This window comes from Lytechinus pictus, chromosome 5, assembly GCF_037042905.1.
Source record: "Lytechinus pictus isolate F3 Inbred chromosome 5, Lp3.0, whole genome shotgun sequence".
NCBI lineage: Eukaryota > Metazoa > Echinodermata > Echinoidea > Temnopleuroida > Toxopneustidae > Lytechinus > Lytechinus pictus.
The window spans coordinates 19583691-19606523 of NC_087249.1; the positions used below are offsets into that span (position 1 = coordinate 19583691).

Here is a 22833-nt window from a genome sequence, read left to right on the forward strand (position 1 = left end):
TTGACTTGGAAGAAATGTTAAATCATTTGTATTTTACATGAACATCACAAAAATAGACAATGTCAATATTAAAAAGACTGTTCAGATTAGAATTAATGTATTGGGCCCCAGAACCCAGGGGCCTCTTGCATTGACGAGTGGATACCATGCGCGACCAAAAAAAAAAAGGAAAAAGGATGTCTTTTTCAAGATAGAGCATGTTACGTACGTAACGTAAGAAGGGTGCCAAAAACACTAAAATAATGAAAAAAGGGTATCTATTTCGCTCGGAGAGCTACATATTTAGGGTCAAATTTGAGAGCGTATAAAAAAAAATTGTTTTTATAAAGGACGTACTTTTTGCCTCAACAGTCAACACTACGTGTTTAGAGTCTCATTTGCGAGAGGTGTGGCCGTACCAAAACCCAATGTCTGTGTAGGTAAAGGTAAAACCGATGACCCGTGACATACAACTTAATATCGCTGTACTTGTTTAGGGGTTCACTTCAGAGAATACTTGCCAAGGGTATAGTATAATTTTGCTTCCAATAATTGTTAAGGGTAGGGTTTCACATGCCAATACTTGTTAAGGGGTGCATTTTCAGAATATAGAAAATACTTGTTTAGGGTGCTTTTCAAGACCCCATGGTCGCGCAGCATGGTATCCACTCGTCAATGGAAGTGCCCCCCCCCCCCCCCTTATTGGCTTCATTCATTCTTTTGTTTTTAGGGAAGAACCCCTGTTACTTCAAACCAATCAAAATCAATTTCATATCACAGAGAAAATCAATGCAAGTTTGAGGAAGATTAAATGAATAACAAATTATGAGCATTTAAATATTGAGATCCAAATGCTATGAAGATCCTCCATTGGCAATGCAACCTTATGATGCTCTTTTGTAAAGTCCATCACAAGATCATATATTCTTTTTTTTATAACAGGACATGTATTAAATAGAGATATCACAACATGATATCGTGAGCGAGTAAAGAGAGATATTTTAGGGTAATATCTCATTGTCCAAAGGGGAAAGTTTAACATGTGTGACATCACAGATCGCACGGCCAATTTGAGAGACACCTTCAGTCATCGAATATTATCTTCTTCCCAGCAAAAGGCAAGATCTTGGACTCCTGCTCCTTCTTCTTCTTTTTGGCCTCCCAGGATGGATGCAGGATCTCTGGAGCTTGTGCAGGAGCCCTCATGAGTGGTTTTCCTCCTCCAGCTCCTCCTCTTCCACCTCCCCTTGCAGCTCCTCCTCCCCTTCCTCTCCTAGACGAAGGGTAGGTCATCTGGCGCTGGGACGGCAGCGGCCTCTCGTTTGATGAATCTAAAGATTTACAGGAGATATAAAATGGAGGATAACAGGGTTAAAGCAAAATCTGCTGGAATTGCGTTGTGTCAGCTTATCAATAATATTACACATCAGTAAGCCCAACAGCAGTTTAAATAAGTGAAAATGTATGTTTTAATACATACTTAAAATGACATTTTAGCCAGGAATAACTCTTTTCTGGGATTTATATATATTTTTAAATAATATTTTGAAATCAGGCCCTAAAAATTTACAGCGGAAAGCACTCTGCCTCCTGAGAATTGAAGACCCTTACAAAGTTGGGCTTTATCTACTCGAGCACCGGAGAATTGTTGCATCTCTCTGTACCTTCTACCGTCATTTCTTCCTGAAACCATCCCTTGAGTTGGCTGGAATTCCACCCCCTTGGCCCCCAATGTCCGTTTGACACGCTCTACTGCAGCTGCCAACCCCTACAGAGTCACTGTCCCAAAGTCAAATTATTCTCTTCATCAATCTTCATTCCAAGGACGGCTCGGCTGTGGAATTCACTCCCCTCCAACACCCCTCACTCCTTTAGCTCCCGACATGGATTTATTAAGAATAGTGTTAACTCCTGAAGACGGACAGTCAACCTGCCCGAAACGTCAAGTACGGTAACCTCTCTTCACTTCATCCTGCTACTACTCAAACCATCGCTACTCAAGCCATATTCGGTTCATCTCATATGGTTTACATTCCTTTTCAAAACTTCACTCACTTCAAGAAAAGAATACTTCTAATTTCATTTTTTCATCCTTTCTCATCTTTCCATTTTAATCTTTCTGCCTGTATTTCCTTTCCCTTCTTCACATGACACATGGTGAACCGTAAACCTTCTCCACGTTATAAAGTTATAAACTCCACCATGCAAACGTACAAAGATCATCTTAATTAGCTTGATGTAAAAGCTTGTACTTTTAATTCAATTATGGTTTTACTTGGCAGTCATGCGCCACTTTTCATCCTTTTCTGATGACAACATCAGGCCCAAAGAACAATCTAAAAAATATAAAAAATGCGGAGAAAAATCATGCCTTAACAGTCTTTAATTTAAGTTTTCAGGTCTACCTTCAGTTTTGGGCTTCTCAAACGGAGCATTGATGCCTGGAATCACCTTCCTCTTCGGTTGTGCTTTCTCTCTCATATCAAGACTAGGTAGATCCACAAGTGCAACCTGTCTGCTGCCCTCTCTCGGCTCTTTCTTGGAAGGTCTCCTTAAAACATCAAGCTGTTTCTTGATGTTGATCCTACAACATAGTGGGAATATTTACATATTAAGCTGGGTGTTTCAGAAACACTTGGATTCCTTTTAGTAATGTGAAAAGACTTATACATGTATGCTAGTCTGAAATGATAATTGTATGGTGAAACCTGACAAAAGAAGACCCAACGGAGTCATCACTACAACGGAGACATGGGAAAAAGTCTACAACCCTGTGAGGTCTGAATGATTTTTCTTTAATACATATTTTCCATTATTCGAAACCTGATAAAGGCGACTCTGCCAAAGTCGAATTTCTTTAGATCACATAAATCTGTTCAACTTAGGTGAAATTTGACTTAGAGGATGTTATTAACACATATTTTGCATACATGTACATGTATTCTGGTCTGAAAAAATACATTATTGATCTCATTATTGGACTATGATAAGGTCGACTTATTTAGAATCAACTGTAAGCAAAGATCTTGAAGGATTAGCTTTATATTTTTAATGTAAAACAATCATGGCTATTAATAGTTTACTGTCTTTCATCACTGCAACAATCTTCCTCCTTTTGTTGCCATGCAATGAATAAACATAGCAAAGGGATGATTATCCATCTGCTAGTATCCATCTGTTGTACACTCGCAATCTCTATGTCAACCGTCTTTTTTACTACCTCAATTAACCTCATTGCTTTTCTCTTTCCTTTCTCCCTCTTTCCCTCCATTTCTTTCTCTTTGATTTTCGCTCAATTTTTCTCTCTTTCTAATTCCTATTGTATTTACTTTTCTTCTCTCTGTCCTCTGCTTTGAGTGAACAACTTAAGATGATGAACTCATTATTTCATTATAAAATTTTGAATGTTTAATACAGGAAAGTAAAATGAATCTTGCCATTCAGATGTGAATTTTGAATTAATCTGTTAGAATTTTTTTACATCAAAACACAATTTATCTCTAAATGCATGTACTATCAGTATCAATTTGTCAGTTAATTTATATTGTGATATTATAAGTGTATTTATGGATTGTATGCTTTATCTCTTGCGGCCAGTTAACTGAAATAATGTACACCTTATACTGAATCATTAAAATCTACTAGGATCTACAGTATGATAGTAGAAATTCTTATTGTTACACACACACACACACACTTTCTCTCTCTCTCTTCCTCTTTTCTTTTCTTTATTCCCACCTCTTCCGTGCTAATTTCTGATTAGTCAGAATTCATTGTTTTTATGTTATTTGGCCGCATGTATTTTCAACTTTGGTTTATCATGATGGGGATGAATGTCATAATTAAATACATGTGCCCCCAACATGATAAACAACCTTTCTATGTGTTTTGATATTTATGTAAATGATTGTAAAGGGTAATGCAATTCGGTTTTCAGCCGCTATAGAGATACCCTTGTTGAAATAAACCGTTTTAAATAAATAAATATGAAAAATTATCCTGTATCACCTACATGTACATGTATATCCAATGTTTCTTTTTTTTTTTAGAATTCAATTGAACTTACTTGTGTCTTTCTTTCTGCCCAGGTCGATTCTTCCTTCCTTTGGTGGTGGTCTCTGCAGATTCATGGCCCTTACCAGATAATTTCCCCACAAACAAAGAATCCAAGCCTTTCAGTTTCTTCCTATCCTTCTCCACCTGCCCACTGTTCCTCCCTTTCTGAAATTCTGCGGAGAGTTCCCTAAACTCAGAGTTGAAGTTTTCCCCCATCTCGTCAATGTCATCATCCATGTCTTCCATACTCCCCTCATCGTCGTCCTCTTCATCATCAACATCACTATCCTCTTCCTGACCATCACTCCCTCCCTGTATTCTGTCCTTCTTGCTTTGAGTTTCCACAAAGAATCTAGGTTTTTTATGCCTGCTTTCCATCTGTTCTCTCAATCGCTGATTCTGTTCCGACAGACTTGTTGACTCCATACTTGTCAATCTTCCTGAATCCATCGCTTGGAATAGAGAATTGTCCTTCTCTTCACCACTGTCATCGTCGCTTTCTTCGCTCCCTTCTTCTGAAGACTCGTCCTCTTCCTCCTCATTTGATGATTCGGAGCCTCTTCTCTTTCCTTTTCTTACTCCTTCTTTGGTTCTACTGATCAGTTTTTCTTTTTTCTTCCCAATTTCCAGTAGATCATCTGTGACAAGATCTGCATATGGAGTAATAACCATGAATATACAGGTGAATCTTCCCATGTGGAATATATCGGTATTACAGATATCTTTAAGAAATATTCATAACACAGTTCATCTTAGATGAATTTCAACTTAAAAGATGCAAGTAACACAAGCTCTGCAAAATCCAGTCTGAAACAAATGCTTGGATTTGGACAATGGATTATTTGAATAATGGAAGGTTCTTTTTGCATACTTTACTGAATTTTTTTTCCTGGAAATGAGAAGTTAAAGAGGCAGTACTAACAGCTGGATTACAGGTAAATTTGCACGAGTTGGCCTTCCATACAGGTAGGAAGAGTATTCACCCGGGTGGAAGCAAGATTAGGCAAAAAAGTCACATGCCTACACATATTTTCCAATGAATTTCTTCAAAGTCATGATTTACAAAACTTTTCTATGGTCCTGTCTATATGAGAATGAGTGCATAGTTTGCAAGCTCATCAGCCAATAAAAATTAAGGATTCCAAGACCATTGGATGGCAAAGTTACCATAATAGTAACTTTTAAGCAACGGGGTCCAAGTTTTACCAGGGATGCCAACCTTTCAGCACTGCAGATTTCAGAGGGCTGAAGGGAATATTTTGTCCAACATGGCCAGTAAATCTCACCATTATCTACCTATATAGCTTATTCTTGTAGTAAAGTTATTTATTGTAATGAAGAGACAAAATTTGGGGAATTATCCAAACATTATAGCCTAACTTCTCATTAGGTTTCAATTGTGCCATGGTATAAAACCATGGACTATGCAGATTTCCGGTATTACCATGCTTCAACTAGGTGCCCTTTCCCAAAAGCAAGCATTTGTTATCAGAATTTTGTAAGTGTACGTAATGAAATAAGCGTAGTTATATACAAAAATCTGCATTGTCCATGGTTTTGTACCATTGTACATCCAAAACCGCTATTGAGAATACAGGCCTACATTTTTTAGGGATGTTTATAAAAGTAGGGTACAAGATAACTTGCCTCTGAAGGTAGAAACTTGCTGGGAAATCAGCTTATGGTGGATGAGACGGGCTGTACCACGTTCCTCTGCTGTGGAATTGGCCTGTAGAATATGAAGTAAAGAATAAAAGAGTCCCAACCATAATTCACAATCAATGTTATAAGGAGGTGAGCTATGATCTGGAGGGTAAACCTGACAGTGAACATTAAATTCAACCCTAATAAGATCTGCAGACTTGTACAGCACCATCTCAGATCGTCAACTACTCAAATCCGGCCAGGTTCCTATTAAAGGCATAATGCAAACAGCAATGAAAATTTAGAGTATAAACAAGTGGAACGCCTCTGGCAGTCTCGCCTGCATTACGCAATTCGATATAGCAGCAGTGCTTCCTTTGAAACAGCTAATTAATAATTATTCACAGAAGAAAACACCAATATGATAATAAAATATTATGTCCATTGACCCAAAATGACCTTTGACCATGATCATGTGACCTAAGACGTGCAAAATAATCATTCATACTTGATTACCCTTATGTCAATGTTTCATGAGCTAGATCCATAAACTTCATAAATTATGATGCCAATTCAACACATACTCCGAACACGGCCAGAGTTCATTGACCTTTAAATTACCTTTGATCTTGGCCATGTTCCTGAAATGCACACAGGGTATTAAGGGATACATTGCTGCTCTTATGTCCAAGTTTCATGAACTAGCTCCATAGACTTTTAAAGTTATGATGGCAATTCCACAAATACCCCCAACATTACCAAAGTTTTTGGACCATAAATGACCTTTGACCTTGGCCATGTGACCTGAAACTAGGAAGGATGGTCAAGGATACTTGATTGCTCTTGTGTCCAAGTTTCATGAACTAGATCCATAAAATTTCAAAGTTATGATGATAATTCCTCAAACACCCCCAATATGGCCAAAGTTCGTTGACCCTAAGTGACCTTTGACCTTCATCATGTGACCTGAAACTCGCACATGATATTCAGGGATACATGGTTGCACTTTTGTTCAAGTTTCATGAACTAGATCCATAAACTTTTAGAGTTATGACAATTCCCCAAATAACCCCAACATGGCCAAAGTTTGTTGACCCTAAGTGAGCTTTGACCTTAATCATGTGACCTGAAACTCAGGCAAGATCTTCAGTGATACACTATTACCCTTATGTCTAAGTTTTATGAACTAGGTTCATACATACTTTTGAAGTTATGACAACATTTCAAAAACTTAACCTTAGGTTAAGATTTTGATGTTGATTCCCCCAACATGGTCTAAGTTCATTGACCCTAAATTACCTTTGACCTTGGTCATGTGACATGAAACTCAGGCAGGATGTTCAGTAATACTTGATTAACCTTATGGCCAAGTTTCATGAACTAGGTCCATATACTTTCTAAGTTATGCTGTCATTTCAAAAACTTAACCTTCGGTTAAGATTTGGTGTTGACGCCGCCGCCGTCGCCGGAAAAGCGGCGCGCACCTATAGTCTCACTCTGCTATGCAGGTGAGACAATAAAAACACAAACCACAAATGAAGGGATTCAAATCAAAATAATAAAATGAACTCCATTTGTTTAACTTTATGTTTTATTATGAAAACAGAGAACTACAAAAGGGTGAAAATATGAATTAACCCTGCAGTGAGTGCTGCAACATTTTTCAAACTTCCATTAACTCTCATGTCTTAACTGATTTTGATGAAACACGTTTTAAATTGCTTCTATCTTTTTACTCTTGCCAATAATATTGATTCTCTCCTTGGGGTTTTTCAATATTGTAAAGTGATGCTCCTGGTTATAAAGAAAGAAAAAACTTACATTATCCAACACAGCCTGAAGAGTCTTTTTATTAATGATGGCAGTCATGGTAACCTCATCGCAAGCAAGATCTTTGATTACTTCAATCTCTTTCACCAACCGTCCTGCTCGCCGTTCATTCTTTACAAGCTGCTTCCCAGAACCTCTGAATAAATAAATTTGTAAACAAAAATATAATATGAAATTATAAAGTATTATTAAATATACATAAGTACATTATGTGCAGCTTGAAGATGCATAGTGTAACATCCAACTCTCCCCCCCCCCCCCACTTCCGCCTCTGACTCTCTATTTCTCTCTTTCTCTCTTTCCAACAATAAAAAAAAGATACATGTTCAAGCAGAAATAGCACTCTTAACAAGTGACTTTCTCAATGGGTTAAAATGTCTATTAAAAAGGTGGGTGGTTTTATTTTGATTTTTTTTATGTAGACATCAAGCTCGACATTTTATGGGGTTTTATTTGCAAATGAACCAAAAGGACCATTTTGATAAGGAAGAAAAAAGCATAATAAAGGCATAATTATTGGTACCCTTGAGTTTGAAGATTGTTGCAACAGTGGCTTCATCGGCACTTCACCAGCCAAACAAAATCTGGAAAGTGCTTTTGTTATTCTTATATAAGTTATATACATGTACAAGCAGGGACCTGGGAAGCGGGGGTGCTGGGGGTGCAGAAGCACCCCCAGAAATTTTCCTGGGGGTGCTGCGTGTATTATTTTCCATAGGCAGCACCCCCACGAAATCAGATTACCCCCTGTATTTTTTAAATATGTTATAATGTACATAATTATCACATCCGACAATCACAAACCATTTGCTACTATCTTTCACATATTCCAACAACATAGGCCTATATCCCTCCTAACGCGACTCAATCAAGCTCGGATCAAGCTCCGGCACTCCGATACTAACAGACGTGGTCGCGCGCGATACGTGATAACCATACACACTACTCGATAGCAGGGAGGGACATGGGTGTGGTTGGACTCGAAACTTCTGGGGCCCTATTCATAAAGCTGTTCGTAAGTTAAGAGCGACTTTAAGAACGACTGGTGATCCTTTCACGCGCTAAACCATCCCCCAATGAATCTCCCATTTATCACAAGAAAGGATCACCAGTCACTCTTAACTTTCGAACAGTTTTATGAAACACCCACCAGGTTTTATGTCGAATCAAATTTCAAGTCAGACAATAGAAATCAAATTTCACAGTCTTTTTTTCGCCCTGCCCATGGCCCTGGGAAGCGGGGGTGCTGAAGCACTCAAAACATTTGGAGGTGCTGCGTGTGTTATTTTCCAAAGGCATGCAGCACCTCCTGGATATCTGGTAGGTATGTTTGAGAATGTAATGAAAATGAGCGACGTTTTGTAGAAACCTCCCCCCTTCAGAATTTTCCGATACTTGAAGTAGTGTTTAAATTCACCCTTTCTCAGATCAGAATATCAAATATTTTCTGCTCGCGCTTCGCGCTCGTATTATTGATTTTCATAATAAAAAAATGTATTTAGAATGCCCAGATACCTAGGTCTAAATCTAAACACGTGCACGCATGTTTATTCAGATACGAAGCCTTTTTTTGGGGGGGGGGGTACTCCAGGCTGAAAATATTCATATCAAGTACATTTTATCAAAATAAACACATTTAATCAAAATCTAATAACAAATACTTAAGTTATCTGATTTTAAAGTTTAGCAATATTTTGTCAAAATGGCGATATGCATGTCGTCATGAATATTTAATAGGTGGGTTGATGATGTCACATCCCCACTATCCTTTTTCTTATGCTATTACATGGAATCAAAATTGTTTCATTTTTTTCATACCAGTGTGAATGATATGTCTCCCTTATAATGAAATAAGTTGCAGCAAAGAATATCTAATGGACCAAATCAGTTGTCAATTCTACTGTGTTGGTTCTTGAAGGGAAAATATTGAATAAACCTAATTTTATATAATAGAATACTAAAGAACAAGTCATGGGGATATGACATCATCAGTTTTGCTCATTGAATATTAATGAAGACATGCCTAAAACTGTTTCCCCGGAATAATGCTAACCTTTAAAATGCAATAAATTTGATATTCCTTGTCTGATTTTGATCAAATCTGTATTCTCTTGTTCGTCGCTACATTATTAATGTAGGAAGATATCCAATTACTCATCATTTTCTTGATTTACAAAACATGAATAGAATGACCCGTTTTAGGTCTGAAATCTCAATTTTGTTTCCGCTCGCGCTTTGTGCTCGCATCATCTTGTTCATGATGAGAAAAGTGCTTTGAATGTCTCGTTTTTGGTCAGAAATCTCAATTTTGTTTCCTGTTCATGATTACAAAAAGTGCTTAGAATTTCCAGTATTAAGGTCGGAATGTCTAATTTTTCAGCTCGCGCTTCGCGCTCGCATTATATGATTGTTGATATATGTATCGTCTTCATGGGTATCTGCAAACAGTCCTTATAACACGTCCCTTTTGATCAGGCCAGAGCGTGTATCTGCTCTTGCTGATCGCGCTCGCAGTTATTATTTGTTACACGCATATTGTTCAGGACCACACACATTGCTCAAAATGTTCAATTTTCAGGACAAAAAACATTAAATCCCCCCCCCAAAAAAATAGCTGGCGCTTCGCGCTTGAATTGTCTAATTATATATCTATGTTCTTTTATAATAATAAAGCTAAGAAGTGACTGTCATATATGTATGTACGTGTGGGTGGGTGTGTGTGTATGTCATGTGGTGCCCTTAGAGGTGTGTGTGTGTGTGTATAAAATAACAATGGAAAACTCAATTGTGTCCCCCCAGGTTTCAGGAGAGATTTCAGCACCCCCACTGAAAAAATCGTTCCCAGGTCCCTGTGTACAAGGGCTATATTCAAGTAACATTTTCAGTACACATGTATTGTTATATTGTATACTGTACTGTTGCATCAGAGGGAACAGTCTGCAAATGTATAGATTTTTAATCAACTCTCAGTAAAAAAAAAAATAATAATAATATGGTGATTCCTGCATCAGAAAGAGTAATAGTGTTCATTCAACAGTCACATGTGAGAGGTGAAATTGATTGACTCTGCTTCATCACTTGCTGGAACCACTATGGCCCATATTCTAAAGCCAGGTTTAATTAAAACTCTGGTTTTAGGTTGTGGTTCAACTATGGATAGCCAATAGTGGCATAAATCTCTGAACTGTAATTTCAGTGTATCAGCTCATTTTTCTCTCAAATCTTTTTATTTTCAGAAGGATAAATAAGATACATTTCTTCACCATTCAAAAGATGAGAAAGAGCACAGTAAACATACATGTAAGAAACATACAAAGTAAGAACAATTTTGACATTTTTGGCTTTCCATAATTCAGGGCTCCACACTAACCCTTTATTTCTACTGGTCCAACCTATTCATGTCGGACCAGTAGATACCCAGTTTTTCAATTTTTTACTGGTCCGAACCTAAAATCTACTGGTCCCAAAAAATAAAGAAAACATTAAAAAAAGGCGTGAGTTTATTTTGCTGTCCTTTCTTGTTACCCCCCCCCCAAAAAAAAAAAAATGAAGGAATGAATGAATGAATGAAAGACAAAAAGAAAGAAAGGAAGAAAGAATAAAAGAAAGGAAGGAAGGAAGAAAAAAGCAAAGGTAAAGAAAGGATAGATGTGAAGGAAGGAAAAAAGAAAGAACTAAAGAAAGAAAGAAGGAAAGGAAGGAAAGAAAGAACAAAAATAAGAAAGAAAGAACGAAAGAAAAAAAGGAAGGAAAGAAAGAAAGAAAGAAAGAAAGAAAAAGAAAGAAAGAAAAAAAAAGAAGGAAAGAAATGATGCAAGCAATAAAGAAAGAAAAAACAAAAGACAGAAAGTAATGAAAAAATAAAAAGAAAGAAGGAAAGAAGCAATAAAACAAGAAAGAAAGGGTAAAAGGAGAGATGGAAAGAAGGAAAACAGAAAGAAAGGATTGAAAGAAGGAAGAAATCAAGAAAAGGGAAAATGATAGAAGGAAAAAGGAATGTTGGGAAGGAATAAAGAAGGAAGGAAGCAAGCAAGCAATATAAAAAAAGAAAAAGAAAATGTAAAAGAATAAATGAAAGGAAGAACAAAAAAGAAAGACCAAACTTCAAAGAAAGAAAGGAAAGGAAGCAAGCAGTAAATAAAAGGAAGAAAGAAAAGGTAAAAGGATAGATGGAACAAAGGGGAAAAAGAAAGAACAAAAGACAAAGAAGAAAGGAAGGAATGAAAGAGAGAAAGGGCTGAAAGAAGGAATAAAAACAAGAAAGGGTAAAGAAAGGATGGATGGAATGAGGAAAGAAAGAAAGTAACAAAGAATGAAGGAAAGAAAGGGGAAAAGAAGGAAGGAAATGAAGAAAGAAAGAAGAGATAAATATAGGATGGATGGACTCAAGAATTAAAGAAAGAAGGAAATCAAAAAAGAAAGAAAAAGAAAGAGCATTAGAAATAGAGAAAAATATTAACAGGACAGAAAGAATGAAAGAACAAAAGACAAAGAAAAAGGGAAAATTAAAAAAGAAAGACAGTAAAAGAAGAGAGGGAAGAAACAAAGAAAGATTGAATAGAAAGAAGGAAAGAAAGATTGAAAGAAAACAAAGGAAGAAAGCTAAAACTATCATCATAAATAAATTATCAGTTTCTTTTTGGCTCAATTAAAATATACTAGTACTAGCTACGAAAGAAACCAAGTGTATCAACACACACACAAATGCATATGTGGGGCTATCATGTATTCAGACGATATCACTCGAAAAACAGAAGTGAAAATTTCTCCTTTTACTGCTTACAAATGACAGAGTTACCCCAATTTTGGCAATTTTTTAGGAAATATGGACATTATAAGAGCTTTTCATTAGTGTGAAATGTGAATTTTGACAGTTCTGTGAGAGATTTCTGCCAGAGGTTAGCCAAGCTTCGTTCGTGCAGCCAGTAGGAAATTTACCATGTGGGCTGTGTGGCTGGCTAGCCACGTGTACACTGTATGTTACCCTATCAAAAATTGCATGCGATTCATTCTGTGTGTGTTCTGTGTGTGAATGCCAGAATTTAACGGGAGGAAAATGGTTCGCAATTTGAGTCATGGAATATTTTTCATGTTTATGTTGGACTAGCGAATTTGACCATTTCTGAAAAAGTTACTGGCCCAACAATAGTTTTTATTACTGTTTATGTCGGACCCATAAATCTTGCTATTTTTGGAAAAATTACTGGCCCGACAATGATATTTTTTACTGGTCATGTCGGACCAGTAAATCTTGCTATTTCTGAAAATCTACTGGTCCGACAGTGATTTTTACCGGTCTGGGACCGTCGGACCGGCGCTAGTGTCGAGCCCTGCATAATTTTAGCAGAATTAGACCACGGCCTACATGTAAGTTAAACCAGACTTCAGAATATGGGCCTATGTATCTAACGACTCAGTGGATGAGTGGACACTCTTGGGGCATTATTCTGAAATCCATGTTTGAAATTGGCGTTTGCTATTAAACAAGATCTGAAACAAAGCATGAACATAGTGTTGTGGGCTGTGCATTGCCATTAATTTCACAAACCACTCAGCCACTGAACACTAATGCTGCAAATCCTCTTTTACATAATTCTGCCATGTCTTACTGCAATTGCAATAGCATAATAATTGGCTTGAATTTGCAACTTCCAGACAAAGAACAATCAAGCAAAATCTGCCTGGGTAATCCTTTATTGTTCCCATATTTATCAGAAAATAGTTACTTTTTGAAAATTCCCAACCTTTCTTAAAAATTCCTAAATAGCCTAACATTCCCACAAAATTTATGTTTATTCCCATGGAAAGATTCAACTGAGAAAATTCCTGGGAATTTTGCAACCCTAGGCACACCTGTCATCAGAGCCAAAGTTAGGTAACCTGTTTGATAAAACTCTGACTGTAAATGAAACATTCTTTTTGAATACTTACTTCTTTTTTCTGATGACTATGATTTGGCGTGTTAAATGGTGAATAAGCTGCACTTTTGCCCTTTTCACCGTCTTCCTCATGTTGACCATCTTTAAAGATATTTTCAAAAATAAAGGGAAAGACACAGGTGAGGAAAGGAAAATATCCAAAAAGGGAAAAATAGAAAGAAAAGGAGAAAGAAAACAAGTGGAACGCCTCTGGCAGTCTCGCCTGCATTACGCAATTTAATATAGCAGCAGTGCTAACTTTGAAAACTACTATAAAATAATCATTAACAAAAACATCATTCATATAATGACATAAACCACGTTCATTGACCATAAATGACATTTGAACAGAGACTTAAGACTGTCAACTACACCCATGTCCACATTTCATTCACTCTATCCATAAACTTTCAAAGTTATGATGGCACTTCAACAATTACCCCAACATGGCCTACGTTCATTGACCTTAACTGACCTTTGACTTGGTTTTGTGACCTGAAACTCACAGGGGATGTTCAGTGATGCTTGATTACTCTTATATCCCAAGTTTTATGAACTAGATCCATAAACTTTCAGAGTTAGGATGGTAATTCAACAAATACCCCCAACACGGCCAAAGTTCATTGACCTTAAATGACCATTGACCATGGTCATGTGACCTGAAACTCAGGCAGGATGTTCACTAATACTTGATTAACCTTATGTCCAAGTTTCATGGACTAGATCCATAAATTTTCAAAGTTATGATAGTAATTCAACAAATACCCCCCCACTTGACCAAAGTTCATTGACCCTAAATGACCTTTGACCTTGGTCACGTGACCTGAAACTCGGGCAGGATGTTCACTAATACTTGATTAACCTTATGCCCAAGTTTTATGAACTAGGTCCATATACTTTCTAAGTTATGATGTCATTTCAAAAACTTAACCTTAGGTTAAGATTTGATGTTGACGCCGCCGCCGTCGGAAAAGCGGCGCCTATAGTCTCGCTCTGCTATGCAGGCGAGACAAAAAATCATGGTTTTTGTATTGTACAACAATGTCATAGTGACAACAGCTTAAAATGTATTGTTTTCTGACTAAAATTAGGCCCACTTACTATTTGCAGAGTACATCCTGCACTTAAAATCCTAAATGTATGTATGTAAATCTCGACTTGAAAAAAAAAATGATAGTATCAGCTGTACATTGGAGCTGCAGTGCGATGTGGGTAAACGAGACCCTACACCTCAATCTTGGAGCTGATACAATCTTTTTCAAGTCAGGGAGTAGGAGCCCAAATGATTATTTCTGGCATAAAATGTAGGCCTAGAATCCCTAGATCTCTTTTTTTTTATGGGCCTACAAGAATTGAGTATCGTACTTGGCTAGCGCAACTTTACTCTACCTCTTAATCTTGTAAACAAATTATGACTTTTACTCTTAAAAGGCCTTGACGAGTTTCACACACTTGTGATATGCAACCACACATCTGTTTTAAGTCTATGCAAGTAACATACAACACCAATTCTAAGAAATTCTCAAAAATATCACTTTTGTAACCAATTTATGCACACACACGCCACGTGCAGAATTCCCAGCTCTTACTTACACCGGCATGTTCTACCGGTGACCACTAGAGACACATGGGGGGATCCGGTCGACCCATTCACAAATAGAAACTTCACCTCACTGCACTAATTGAATGTGACATTTGTTATTCATTAGAGGTACGTATTGTTATTTATAATTTATATCCAACAAAAAATTCGAAAGGGTCATTATCAATGCCAGTTCATCCTCGCTCAAACTAGAGAAAAATTATGACTCATCGCATTATTAGTCCTACATCGCCTTGCGTTTAAGCTTTGAGGGCAAATGTATGTGACACATTTGTGAAGTTGGAAAATGACCATCGCCCGAAGAAAAAAACCTTCCTTAATTCATACATCGGCGTCAAGAAAGTACCGCGTGAGAAATAAAAGATTAATAAAACCAAAGGCTGAACAAAAATGTATAATACGGTATTCATAAATTGATAATATTCATAAATTATGCAAACGAAAAATCAGTTTGAAGGAGAAATATATTGAAAATCGTAAAAATGGAGAATCATATATCAAATCAAAGGAGAAAATAAGGAGAACACGATGGTGTACATCATTTATCATGGAGACCGATGGAACTCAGTTAATTGATAGTTTAAAGTTCTCTCTCTGAATGATTCAAACACGCAGAATTACGTCCGCGAAATTGGGGATTTTTTATGACGTCACTTTCTGTACGAGAGGCGTGATTGGCTCTCCCACGTGAAGTTCCACTTGCATGCAAAACCTGTTGCGAGGGTACGTTTTCTCCACATTGTCACTGAATACTTCGATCACGAAATGAAAGAAAACCCAGAATTTTATCTAGATTTTATCTAAACTTCATGTGGCTGGGATAGATTGTCACTCGTTCTGTTAGATGGAATTTTTATCTCATTAATTTGACAAAATTACGAAACTCGGGGAATTAATTATCTATACAAAAATATAGTAACATCTTGTATAATTTTTAAATTACGATAAAACGTTTTTTGAAGGAAAACGTTGAGGTAAATTAAAATTAGATGTAAAAGATCCCCAACATGCGTAGCTTGATTGAGAGCTGTGCAACACGTGCATAGATCTACTCTCTCAGCCAAGGCGAGCAAGCAATACGGCATGTTTGTGATTTTGATTACGATCACATATACGAGCTTTTAAAAGGTTTTATCGTAATTTAAAAAATAATACGAGATGTTACTATATTTTTATATAGATAAATAATTCCCCAAGTTTTGTAATTTTGTCAAATTAATGAGATAAAAATTACATCTAACAGAACGAGTGACAATCTATCCCAGCCACATGAAGTTTATCGTCGGTGCATATCGTCTGCTGCTATTCGTTGAGATGATTTGCCTTCAGGTTCGGATTACATTCACTTATTTGTAAGTACAGTTTTATCATTATTTTCCTTCTTCATAGTCACAGAGGTAAGAGACTCTGTCTGGACAGTGTGGTAATTCATTTTCATTAATTCAATTTGGCCCGCGCGGTGTAGCTAGCACTTAGCAGCTGCATGAGTTAGGTAGCGAATCGGCATGTGATCCTGTTGCAAGTTGAATTGTCCGACTCATCATCATCGGCGTAATTCCCCCAATTTACCTCCAACTACGTCACTTTGTTGTTCATTTCATCACCATTCTCTTCATCTTCAAAATCATCAATTTGAAAATCCAAATCTAGATAAAATTCTGGGTTTTCTTTCATTTCGTGATCGAAGTATCCAGTGACAGTGTGGAGAAAACGTACCCTCACAACAGGTTTTGCATGCAAGTGGAGCTTCACGTGGGAGAGCCAATCACGCATCTCGTACAGAAAGTGACGTCATCAAATTCAAGTCAATTCAGAGACCGATGCGAGGCATATTTCGGAGAGGCATTTTGAGCGTTTTTTAATCGGCGATTTTCACCTTATGTATTATTTTCGTTATTTTTTAATGACCCACTGATAATCCCCACATCATTACCTTTCCATTGACATATGATAAGACCACATTCATAATCAATATAGTTCTCCTTTAAAAAAGTTTTGCTCAAGCCTCGACCGTTTCGTATTTTCAGCATCTAAACACCTTTTCTAACTCGAAATCATGCTCGAAAAGAAAGAAAATTGATGTTTCATCGAATATTGATGTGAGAGAGAAAATAAAACCTGGTAGATCTTATCTCGATGTTTTCAAGATGGCGACTTATTCGGAGATGTACGAGTGAAAAGATCGTCTCTGTAAAATGATTATGGACCTCAAACAAAAGTACACGATGTAAGTTATAAATGTAGATCTACATGATCTAGGCCGTAATAATTTTGGAGAGCATATTATAACATAAAGCCATAATTAAATAATATTGATTTTCCGTAAACAGACCAATTTCAATAATTTTTATTCCAAAACAATAAATGTTTGAATGTTTGTAAAAATCATATGATTTAGACTTACGGACGCGTAAAATTGGGGAAGTACAATAAGAAACAAGATGGCGGCGTAAACATCGGGCAAGTCTCTTCCGTCTTTTCACAATATTTTTTCATTTTTTTGATGAATTCTTGTTTTAAAAATAACAACGAGAGCGTAGAAATGTCGGAAATTAAGTTTTATCCCATGTACATGATTTAGAGCTAGATCTTTTACTTTTTAGAAGGAAAGTAGAAATCTCGGGGGTGAAAGTTTCAGGTTTTGGCTGGCTCTGTGTGGGTCTATGAGATAGAACTTAGAAGGCCTGGCTTCGTATGAGAGTAACCTTACGTTCACCCATGGGTTCATATCATCTCGCGTGCGAAGGAATATCAGTCATATGCACGCGACACACACGACAAGTCAAAAAGATAGTGGGCTTTTGCCCACATAAAATATCACCAATAATCTGGTATTTCACATTCTGCTATGACACTTACCGAATCATTTAGATCCTTCCGTGACTTCTCCTTGAAGTTTTTTCTTTAAAATATGTATATTTTCTTGATCTTTAGTGAAGATTTCACGGAGATCAAATTTGGTCAGCGTAGATATCAATTTTCGCCTAAAGAGGGCGCGCGATTCATATTCATATCAAAGACACGACAAGGGAAAGATTAGGAACCTACACTATTTTACACGCAAATCGACGCAAGGCATTACGCGAAGTCCGTGAAGTGTCCAATCTTTTCATTGTATAGACTTTGGTATACCGTGACGTTCGTTAATACTGCTTGTACTGCTGGTTTCGTTCCAGGCATGTGTATTTAAAAAAAAAAAATTATATTAGTCATCGTTTTAAATTAATTGCAACAAAAGTGTTATCATCGCCAATGATAGTAATCCTGAATTATGTTTTTGAAGGTATTTTATTTATTGGTGCCCATAATTAGTAAATTAATCATAAGAATTGCGCATTCAAAGAATTTAGACACAGTTATAAAATTACCGAGGAGCTGAATCAAGGTTGTGAAATTTATTAGCGCCACCAACGGGCTTCCTTGTATTTCCGTAGAAGAGACAAACGAAGTCACTTGCTAGGCCGAGGTAAGCGAAATTTGCTCTTTTTAAATGAAACGAGTTAAATATCATATGTATAATTTTGTTATGTAGGGCCTATTGCTACTTACCGGAAAGAGCCCCGGTGCGTAGCGAGAAGGAGTTTCGGCAAATATTACTTCAGCAATGAAGCAATGTTTGCCGACTACTTCGAAATCTACGGTCAAACACGGTCCGGTGTACGAGGTTCGTATATATAGTAGGTATGTGACAAAAAAAATGAAAATCATCAAATATCAATAAATTTTATATCATCTGAAAGCTCTTAAAAAGACCTTTAAAATGATACCAAGAACTCAAATTTTCATCAAGAAATTATAAAGTTATTCCAGTTTAAGTCCCGCATATTTATCCAAATTTGTGGTCATTGTCTTAATGTAAAGTCAATGGAATGCAGAACCGATTTTTGTGACCATTTTGTGACCATTTTGAACCCAAGTCTTCAACGGGCTCTAATTTCTTTGTTTTTCAGCCCTTTGAAGTAATTTAGGTATCAATGGAAAGGTGAAAGAAAACTCAATTGATGTGTAATCATTTCACTTGGTAATTTTTCTTCTTAATATGTGTAAAATAATTTATTCTAATTAATTCTAATTAATTATGCAAATTACGCAAAATCACAATTACTCGCTTTTTTTTTGCCAAATGAAGGTGATCATGATAGATAATTCATATATACTTTAGTTGGCATCAAAACAGCATGAAAACAACTAAATGAATTTGTTTAAAGTATTGCTTTTGTAATTTCTAATGTTTTTCTTTGTTTTTCTGATATAGATTACAAGTCCTTTTTCAACTTTAGTATTGTGTACAACAGCTGTAGCAGGAAGAATTTCATAAAGAGAACGAATAGTGGCTGTAACTGATCTACTATTGTCCATGTAAAGGCGTAGAATATGGCCAATCTTAAGGTTTTGATCCTCTGGGATGGAACCATAAGAGTCTATGAGAAGGTGGTGCTTGATTCCTGGATTTGCTGGACGTCGAGCTGAACATTTCTTCTTCATGTTTACAGCTGAGAAATTGTTAAATTTTGTTGTTAAATTGTTTGTTATAGACTATTTCTACATGCATGTAAATATATTAGTTGAAGACAAAAGAAAAGGAAGAGTGGTTTATTTCTAATTACCAGAAAAAAAGAGATATTAAAAGTTCTGAACAGCAACAAAAACAGGCATCAAAGCTCCAAACATTCAAAACAACATAACAAAAGTGACACAAAACTTTATACAAATCCCATCCCCATTTCAAGTTATGAACACGACCCACCCCCTGCACCCTTCATGAATTTTTTTTTTAATTATAATAAAATAGAAAAAAAATAGACAATAGACCCATGTGGAAATGAAATATTTCCTCTGAGTTTTCATGTATTTTCTTACAAGAGTGAAAAATTAAACATATTTTTGCATTTTAATCATGGGCGGAAATTGCCCCCAAAGGTAGGGGGACGCTGGCATTGGCGGCAGAAGCCAAAAATTTTAGGGGGACCACCAAACTTTTTTGATAAGCAAAAAAAAAACCCAAAGGTTATCAACCAAAAATTTTAGGGGGACGCAAGAAACAAAATTTGACAAGCAAAAAAAAAGAAAAGAAAAAAAGGTTATAGTAAAAAAAAATTGGGGGGGGGTCATCACCTCAAATTTAGGGTGGGGGGACACTTCCCCCACCTCAAATTTAGGGCAGGGGGGGACACTTCCCCCACCTCTATGGATGCTGGCAACTTTGACAAGTTAAAAAAAGTTTATCACCAAACTGTAAAAAAGTTTGAAAAAAAAAATATTGCATTGACTGTACACATGTCCCCTATTATTTTGGGTAGGGGGACATGTCCCCCCTGGGATTTCCACCCATGATTTTAATTTTTTAAAAGTCAACATTGATATTCCACTTTCAAAAGCAAATCCAGTTTCCAAATGAAACATGATATTTTAATTAAAATAATCAGCCACCTCGAACTCTTGACCACATAACCTTCTCACACAGTCACACTTACCTTGGGATGACAAAATCTTTCTGTGACAAAATGTATGTATCAAAATCAATATCAGAATAATAATCTACGGTATAATGACAGAAATTTAAAAAAAGGCACAACATTATGATCATCAAGAAAGCAATTCAAGATCTAGTTCAATCCAGCATGAACGACTCACTATCGTATCGACCGCTCCCATCACCCTGCCAACCGCATCGGGGAGCTCATCTGGCGAGAGACCGGCTGTGACAAGGGTAGCTCGCGCCTCTTATATCTGGACTGCTCCACACGAGAACATTTTTTTTATAGTTTTTTTTTCAATTTGAATACATTTTTAAAAGGTCAAGATACATAATTGGATTGCAGTTCTACTTACCATTAAAACATTTCGATCATTTGCGCATCCAAAAATTTGATGAACTTTCAAGCTCCGATATCCACACTTCACAGGCGAGTATCCACATTGAAACTTACATGTACAGAAAGAGCAAGTCTTCAACTGTCTGTATCGAGGCACGAGATTGCATCAACTATGTGCGCATGCGCATGAAACCCCATTTTCGATGAGCCGCCCAGACAGAGGCGATGCCACTTGCAGCAAAACCCGCGCGAAAACCGTGCAGCCAAAACCAGCGTTCGCGATGCGCCCGTATTCACACATACCTATATATAGGCCTAGGTCCTATATGAAGTTATGAACCTCGTATTAGTGTGAGTGCCTTACGTTAGTAAATGATGTTTACTCTCTAGAAGCCGCCTGGCTACGCACACGATCGTTCTCGATCTCTCACTCTCAGTCAGAGTCTGCACCACTAACCCAGAGAGCTCCCGCCCGCGTAGCGGGCGGGAGCTCAGAAGCTTACCGTGTATTTTACCATTGTCACCGGACTAGGGTGATTTATGGTCTAAATATTTCTCCAAATGAATTGTGAAAACGGAAAGTATACAATTACCACGATTATATGGATGAAGGTCTAACGAGTGGCAGATTCCTGACATCTGGGCACAGTCTGGAACCTCAAAAAAACGAAAAGTTCTCTCCTTCTACCCAGTCTCGATCGGCCATTTTGTTACGATTTTTAACAAAAATGGCCGATCGAGACGGGGTAGAAGGAGAGAACTTTTCGTTTTTTTTGAGGTTCCAGACTGTGCCCAGATGTCAGGAATCTGCCACTCGTTAGACCTTCATCCATATAATCATGGTAATTGTATACTTTCTGTTTTCACAATTCATTTGGAGAAATATTTAGACCATAAATCACCCTAGTCCGGTGACAATGGTAAAATACACGGTAAGCTTCTGGGCTCCCGCCCGCTGTGCGGGCGGGAGCTCTCTGGGTTACTGCACCACCAGTCCCAAGGCCAAGCACAAGGTTGGGGTTGCCCGCTCCCCATTGAGTTCGGAGTTGCATTATATAATCACTATACAAATCTAAATTCATCAACAGCCATATTCGAATCACAGATATAGCGATGTCACAACTGAAAATTAATTACCTGTGTATTGAATTGCACTTTATCCATAATTGATAGCCTCTTTATAAGCACTGCAATATAATCCCTACAATGAGCACTGCAATTTCATTTAGAATACACAATCAATTAACAATTATCTCAACAATTCCTCCTCCCCGATCCCGTCATGCGCCGTCACCTCTGATGTGGCTCGGCTAAGTGTACGGTATCTTCGAAATTGAAATTGATAAAAAAAGTGTGACATAGTTCGGTTAATTGGGAGATAGATAAAAGATAGATGGATGGATGGATGGATAGATGGATAGATAGATAGATAGATAGATAGAGAGAGAGAGAGAGATATATATATATATATATATAGCCCCGTTTTATCCTTCGTTTGAAAAGTTTGTTGTTAAAAAATGATAAACAAATTTGGGTGAAGGTTTGAGAAAAATTCATCAAAGATTAATATGTCTTCAGAAATTTAAGGTTTTTATTTGGAACGTAGCAGGTGCCCCATATGTTCTGTTCTGTAATATAAAATGAATATATTTCAATTCTTTAATTGGTCATGATGAATAAAAAAATGAGCTTTCAGGAGCTGGTGTGAAATAATTTTTTTATTGAAATCCTTAAAAAAATCAAAACTTTGAGAAAATGACATAATTTATTTTCTACTATAGATTGCAAGCTGTTCGCATATTAAAATTCCAATGACTTCTTCAATCTTAGATGGATTTTCATCAAACTTTGCCAATATTTTTTCATTGTTTTCTATAATATTTTTATTATGTACTTTTTGTCAGAGTGAACTCCCCCCTTTAAAATCTTTATGAATTTGGGATTTTTAAAAAAATATGATATAGGCCTATCACAAGGCGATTTTTGT

The 22833-nt window shown here is 36.8% G+C and overlaps 1 protein-coding gene across 1 annotated transcript; it reads right to left on the minus strand.

Moving 5' to 3' along the window:
• On the minus strand, nucleotides 1-22164 carry LOC129262315 (serum response factor-binding protein 1-like). The gene is made up of 7 exons (XM_054900419.2): nucleotides 21984-22164; nucleotides 13441-13529; nucleotides 7501-7645; nucleotides 5683-5764; nucleotides 4046-4685; nucleotides 2385-2563; nucleotides 1-1310 (listed from the first exon to the last, which is right to left on the minus strand). The coding sequence occupies exons 1-7, from the start codon at nucleotides 22008-22010 to the stop codon at nucleotides 1063-1065; spliced, it is 1410 nt and encodes a 469-aa protein (XP_054756394.2). The 5' UTR covers nucleotides 22011-22164; the 3' UTR covers nucleotides 1-1062.
• Nucleotides 22165-22833: the final 669 nt, after the last annotated feature.

What these genes read in the sequence shown, in the direction of transcription:
- LOC129262315 (XM_054900419.2), bottom strand. Translation starts at nt 22,010, where the DNA reads ATGGATAAAGTGCAATTCAATACACAG. An exon ending in TTCAGGCTGTGTTGGATAAT is followed by an intron (nt 5,765 to 7,500) that starts GTAAGTTTTTTC and finishes CATATTCTACAG; the next exon opens with GCCAATTCCACAGCAGAGGA. An exon ending in GCAAGTTTCTACCTTCAGAG is followed by an intron (nt 4,686 to 5,682) that starts GCAAGTTATCTT and finishes CTCCATATGCAG; the next exon opens with ATCTTGTCACAGATGATCTA.